Genomic DNA, 6,593 nt, shown 5'->3' on the forward strand with positions numbered 1-6,593 from the left:
TGTCCTCTCTGGGGGCTCGCAGGGAGGAGGGGATAGCCAGCCTGGCTGGCTCTGCTGGGACGGGGTGCCTGGAGGAAGGGATAGCATGGAGGTCTGCAAAGTGATGGTTTCTTGATTTGGCAGGGACCCCTGAAGGGCTTCCTGGAGGCCCTGGGGAAGCTGCAGAAGAAGTTCTATTCCAAGGGGCTGAGGATGGAGTGTCCCATTCGCACCTACCTGGTCACTGCCAGGAGCGCAGCCAGCTCGGGAGCCCGGGCCCTAAAGACTCTGCGCAGCTGGGGCCTGGAGACGGATGAAGCTTTATTTCTGGCCGGGGCTCCCAAGGGGCCACTGCTGAAGAAGATCCGTCCTCACATCTTCTTCGATGACCAGATGTTCCACGTGGAGGGAGCCAAGGAGATGGGCACTGTCGCTGCCCACGTCCCCTATGGTGTCGCCCAGAAGCACAAGCGGCCAGAACAGGAGAAGCAAACCCCGAACAGCAAGTAGCAGAGCTGGGCTGGTCCTGCGGCCCCCGGCGTGCGGCACAGACTTCACCCCGTGTGCCACGCTCTGACCTCGGTGGTGGTCTGCAAGGCAGAGCGCGTTTGCCGTGGCGAGCGCGAGGTTATTCCCCAGCGGGAGCCTTGTCGGGGCACGGATGGAGGAGGCGGCTGACAAAAGGCTTCCTTTTGCCTCTGTATTCGTTGCAGTGTCGTGGCGTTGTCCCCATTCCTCGCGGGGCCGGAGGCTCCCCTGTGCTGGGCAGCCCCACGAGCCGTTTCCGTGTTCATCCGTGCTCTGCGCTTGCTTCTGGCAAAATCCCTCGAGGATGGATCTCGCCTTTTGTGGACTGTTTGTGCCAGGCAGGTTTAACCTATTGGCGTTTCTTTAAAACCCCAGGTAATTCCCAAAGCCTTTGATTTACAAAGCAAACGTGCAGGCTGAACTGTTGAACGGGAAAGTTGGGAGCACGCAAAAACCCTTCTTGCAGCTTTGAAACAAAATGTTGACCCTTCTAAGTAAAATTAAACCATAATATTTTTCCTTCACAGACCCAGCCCCCTGCTCCCCAACCAGAAAAATCTTTCATGTCTGTCCCTTCACCAAGATTTTGTCAGTTGAACAGCTTTCCTTTCATGCACTACAATTTGGGAAAATAGAAACAAACGTTTATATATGCTAAAAAAAAAAAAAATAATCCTGTTTCCTGCTTGGAGCTTTGGGCTAGCGTATTGTTGGCCTAGGTTTTTAACTCTGGGTTTCACAGTTGCATGAGTTAGCACTTAAAAATAATAATCTCGGTGAGATGGCCAAAGCCCAACTCTTGGGTGAGCCGCCCGGGGTCTGCAGACACATGCCTAGGGCCTGAATTAAGTTAAAAGCAGGCCCTGATCTATTAGGGACATCATTTGAAGTCCATTTAAGTAAAGCTGCAGAGAATTTCAGCCTGGGGGGTTTAATTAAAGGATTTTTTCCCCCTTTCTAGGCTGAGCCCATATGAGTTGATAATCTTTTTCTCCTCTGCTTCTTAAAACCTCTGGTGTTTCCTAAAATAGACACCTCTGCTAGTGATGCTGGGAGAGAGAACCAAATCCCTGGTTAAAAAACAGGAAGAGATATCCATTGGAGAGCTGCTCCGAAACCGGTGTGAAAATCACACTGATGTTGCTGCACAAAGCTCTGTCCCAGAGGACGCTCTCTGGAGAAACATTTCAAGATTACTTCTTTCTTGTGGTTTTTTTTTCTTTTTTTTCTTTTTTTTTTTCTTTTTTCTTTTTTTTTTTTTTTAGGCAGCACACCCCATGGTTGGGCACAAAGGATGCCCAGCGTTATCAGACAGTAGTGTTCTGCAAACACCAACGCCATGGGCTGAAGTTTTCCAAGGTATGTGTCTGCCTCTGGCTCAGCTTTGCAGGGAGGTTTCAGCTAAACCAGCTCAGCCCTTCCCAGCAGCCGGGCTAGAGCTCGAGTTATCGCACTTTTGATGAATATACAAACAAGCTAGCGATGCCTTTGGTGGCTCTGGAGACTGTTCTCTCATTGCACTAAACCCTGCTCTAGCAGTGAAAAGCAAATTGCACTTTTTTCCCCCCCCTCCAAACTATTTCACTTTGATAGACTGTTATTTGTCACATCTGGGTGACAAGGACCTAGAGAAAGGTCTAAAATCCAAACAAAGTCTTGAAAGAAATGAGTATCTGAGTAACACATCTATTAATATATACAGGTTTATAAAAAGGTCTTGTCTTCTTAATGTGAACCCCAGACATTGGGATCTGAACTGTATCTTGGAGACCTTTTTGGCAGCTGGGAGGGGAGAACAGCCTGGCCTCCCAGTAAATATTTCCAAGGTGTTTCCTGAAGATCGCATTGTGGAAGCTCAGCTGAGCCCAGCTTGCAAACAGGCTGCACCAGGGCCTCCCACCAGCCCCAGAGGTGATGTTGTGAGAGGAACAGGGGTTGTCAGCCAGCCCTTAGGAACCCCGGGCCAGGGCAGGGTGCTGGTGGGATCAGATACGGTGCAAGCACAGCCCCTGGGGATGGGTGCTCGTACCGGGATGCGTGGTTTGGCTGAGGGGTGTTAGCAGTGCTGGGCTGTGCAGGAGGAGATGCCTTGTCTGAAGGTGCTGTTAGCTCCCGGGAAGCAATGTGTTGTGGTTTTGGGGCAGAACCCTGGATTTCAGCAGCTTTCACTGCTGCCTTTCCAGGCCCTGAGATGCACAGGGAGCTGGGGGCAAGCTGGGGGGCAGGGGCACGGTGCAGGCAGGAGTTTCGGTGACTCTGCTTAGGGTCCTCCTGCTGCCAGGGCAGCTTCGGGGCTCACTGGGAGACATGGGGCTTGGGGAATGGGCCCCCAGTGAGGTAGACCTTCCTTTGCACCTCCTGAGCCCTTCCAGTGTGGGGAGGATTTTCCGTTCCTGCACTGGCTGCCCCATTTGCTTTTATCCACATGGCTTCCTATGGGTTTTTTTTCTCTATGGGTTTTTTTTTCTCCTCCATCACTATAACTGGCAGACGTGGATTTGCTGCTTGTGTACTTTCCTTGTGTGCTCATCCGTGACATCCCCTCGGGCTGGGGGAGCGATGCGGTCCCCAGGACCAGCTGCCTGGGCTGGGCACATCTCCCACCCTGATGGGCCAGTGCGGTTGTGCCTCTTGTGCTGCGCTGGCCGACAACTGGACTTCCCCGCTGTGTGTTGTTGCTGTGGGTTTCACTTCATTGTCCTCTGGTGGTTTTTCTTGTGAATGGACTGCCATGTTAATGAAATCCCTCTGGGTGTTCTTCTGTAATAAACTGTGTTGGTCCCAGCCCGGCTCTCTCTGTTGCCGTTCTCACATGGGTATTTTGGTTCCCTGGTACAGCCAGCATGAGAGACTGGGGTCCCTGCTTGGGACCTCCCAGGTTTTATGGTGAAGGGGTGGGGGGGTGATGAAAAGAAAAAAAGGGCCTTTTGGGATTGAAGGGAATTCAGAAAATGTAATAAAAGCAGCTACCTGGAAACTGGAGACCTCTGGGTGAGGTAGGATTCCAGAGTCGAGATGTGCCATGATACAGCTACCTCCCCCTGCTTTGTGAACAGGCTTTTATTGTAACCTGGAGTCATGATGAAGTCCTGGATAAAAATACAATTTGGCAGAAGACTTTTGTCAACTTGATCTTCTCCCAGCCAACAGGTGGGAGGCAGCAAAAGCTTTTTAGAGGAGATTTATTGCTGCTGAAGTACTGGGTTTATCAGAATAGCGCCACTGCAGTTCTGGTGTTAGCCCTTCCCCGCCAATAAGGAGAACAGATGGGTTAAGGGGAAGCAACAAATTCTTCATCCATCACCAAATATAGCCAAGGAATGTCCGTAGCCCCCAGGGCAGCATCTCTGCTCTGGGTGTTCCTTTAAGGGATGGGTGGTGGAGAGGAGAGCATTCTCATGCAGCCTTATTTGCTGGGACGCCCATCCTCAATCCTGCATGTTCTTCCACCAGATGCCTGGAGGAAAAAAAAAAATAAAATCAAACTCCAGCACTGATAAGGCCCATGTTGTACCAGTGAAAGTTCAGGTGGGCCCACCCAGCCCTGACAGGTCAGGATGTCCATGCCAAAGCCAAGAGCTGGCTCTGATGTTCATGCAAAGACCACCCCGAGCCCATGACTCACTCTTGGGGACTAGCGTTGGCATTGGGTCATGGAGAGACATGGGCTGAGGCCATGCAGGGAGGGAAGGGAGAGGTTTGGGTGGTTGGGCCCATGATGCCTTGTTGCTTTGCTGCAAGCCTGAGTTTTTATTTCTGTTGCCTGTTTTCTGAGCTTTTTCCTTCATCAGGCATCGAAGGGCTTTGCAATGAGTGTGCTTTAAAATAAAGAACATGGAGGAGGAGAAAACGGAGGCAGAGCTGATGGAGAATTATGCTGCCAGTCAGCTATTGTCAGCGCAGATGTTCACAAGGTAATCATGGCCTGTGAATAGCATGAACAGCTTTTCATGCCAAACCCAGAATTTAACCCTAAGAACTTGTGGGGCTTCTTGGTAAGGCTGTGATGCCCCTGGTGACCAGCTTCATGGCAGGGAGGTCAGACAGTGTGAGCTCTACTCTCCTGGTTCTCATGTACGTAGGGTAAGTCATGACACCTCCTTGCCTCAGTTTCCCCATTGCTGTAACAGAGATCAGCATGATCCAGAGGTAACGTCTTCCTTGCAAAGAAAAGCAGAAATCCAGGAGTGCTTTGAAGTGTGGTGAAACCTCATAGCTCCATGGTGATGCCTGCATGCCCAGGAGCAGGTCCCAGCGTGTAGGGGCCATGCAAACACAGGGCTGTCCCAATAACTCTGGGCTGTTGGCCATGAGGGGTCCCAGGCTGCACTGGAGGGGACTCCACCACGTCCCTGCAGCGCATTCAGTTTTACGTCTTTTCCGGAGCGCAGAATAGGGGCCAACAAATGCGAGCAGGGACCTGCAGCCATCCCTGGAGGCCAAAATGTCAGGGCAGAAGACCTGGTGACAGGGTGACAGAAACACCCGGAGTTGGAAGAATAGATAAGAGGGCCTGGCGGCAAGAGAACAAGCAAAGGGCACTTGCTATCAGTGCTAGTAGGGCCGTGCCAGGATTTGGACAGCCTGACCATCTCGTTCCTTCACCACCGCTATTTATAGCAGTGTTCGCTGATGTCTCTGTCACCAGAGCCTAAAATGGTTCCCCCGTGTGCACCCAGGGTGTCTGGGCTCAGCCGTCCCGCGCTGGGGAGGCCACCAACGAAGCAGTGACTCAACGGAGCGTGTGTGAAGCTGCTCATTGCCCTGCTGACGGAGGAAGCCAGCGTCTCCCTCTGCCAAGAGGCAGCTCCACGCTGGGCCACCTCCTTGGAGGATGCACCAGACGGTTTCTGTTTAAGACCTGGCCCCTCACCAGAAAGAATCAGTGGGGTAAATAGACCCACCTTCCACCCAGCTTCTTTCTTCCCCCAGAACCGGGGCTTGTCCAGCTCACTCTGGGAGCCAGTGGCTTCCACAGCTTGGTATTTCTCCTTAAGGTAGCTGTGGAAATAGCTCTGTGCATTGCCCACGCTGGTGGAAATAACCCTTTGGTTGCTGGGCCGGAGCAAAATGCAAGAGGGCAAAGATCTTGTAACTGCAGAGCAAATATGCCCTGTTCCCCACCTGGAGATTCGCCTTTTAAAGAACTGCTTCGTTTTCCCATTCCTGCAGCGAAAGCTTCGTTTCCAGGGCTGCACTTCAAAGCTTTGCTGGCAGCGCTGTGCCGGATAGGACCGTGCACATAATCCCATCGAGGAGGAGGAGGAGGAGGAGAGGAGGGGGTCTCCGCAGCCCTAGGGCTACAGATGCCAGGCAAGTATGGCTGCAGCCACCAGGGAGCAGCAGCCAGCCCCACGCTAGCCTGGCACAACCGGTGCCAAATTTTCTGACTGAATGATTTGAGAGGAGATGGGCTGTTTAAAAAATATATATGTATAAATAAAATCCCCAGGGATAGCATCGAGCAGTCCTGCCCACAGGATGGGACTTTTGCTGATTTTCTCCCTTAGGGTGAGTTGCATGGTTATCCCTCCTCTCTGTGGCAAAAAAGGGGATGCAGAGCCCAGGACCGGCTCTGAATTTTGAAGCTTTACCTGGTGCGAGCTCATGTCCCACTGGCCGGGGGTACTCACCAGCAGCCCCACAGCTGGAACGGGCCCATGCTCACGCTGCGGCTGTGTCCTTGTCACCGCAGCCGTCGGCAGCGAGCTGGGAGCAGCGGTTTCCTCCTTGAGATAAAGCAAACCCATTCAGGGCCGGGCAAGTTAGCATCTGCAGGCAGCTCCTCCGAAATGGGGACTGCTTCCAGTCGCAACAACCCGACCCTTATGAAATGCTGCCTGGAGATGGCAAAGCCCTGAGCAAGGATGACCAGAGCCTTTATCCATGGAATTTTGTGAGAGGGAGGATAAATGAGGGGAAAATTTGCTCTCATTGCCCCGTGAGGAAAATCTGGCTCTGCCAGCCCCGCACGGCGCTTGCTTTTGGGCAACATCTGCCAGCAATTTGTGCACGGGTGGAAAGGGTTGTGCGTGCTGGAAATTCATGCCTGTCCTGACTGGAATGCGTTTTCCCTGGGGAACGGC

General features: G+C 52.5%; 2 protein-coding genes across 2 annotated transcripts in view; both read left to right on the forward strand.

Moving 5' to 3' along the window:
• NT5C1A (5'-nucleotidase, cytosolic IA) overlaps positions 1–1,700 on the forward strand; it is a gene marked incomplete at its 5' end in the record, with an annotated part of 10,166 nt that extends 8,466 nt beyond the window's left edge. The window contains one exon of the mRNA XM_035904028.1: positions 124–1,700. Coding sequence (XP_035759921.1) covers positions 124–489 — 366 coding nt within the window. The remainder of the gene's footprint in view (positions 1–123) is intronic.
• Positions 1,701–4,341: 2,641 nt separating this feature from the next.
• The window catches only part of HEYL (hes related family bHLH transcription factor with YRPW motif like), a 19,523-nt gene continuing 17,271 nt past the window's right edge, over positions 4,342–6,593 (forward strand). Inside the window, exon 1 of the mRNA XM_009648580.1 lies at positions 4,342–4,421. Within this exon, the coding sequence (XP_009646875.1) occupies positions 4,342–4,421 (80 nt within the window). The remainder of the gene's footprint in view (positions 4,422–6,593) is intronic.

This window comes from Egretta garzetta, unplaced genomic scaffold (genome assembly GCF_000687185.1).
Source record: "Egretta garzetta isolate BGI_Z169 unplaced genomic scaffold, ASM68718v1 scaffold101, whole genome shotgun sequence".
In the NCBI taxonomy this organism is placed as follows: Eukaryota; Metazoa; Chordata; class Aves; order Pelecaniformes; family Ardeidae; genus Egretta; species Egretta garzetta.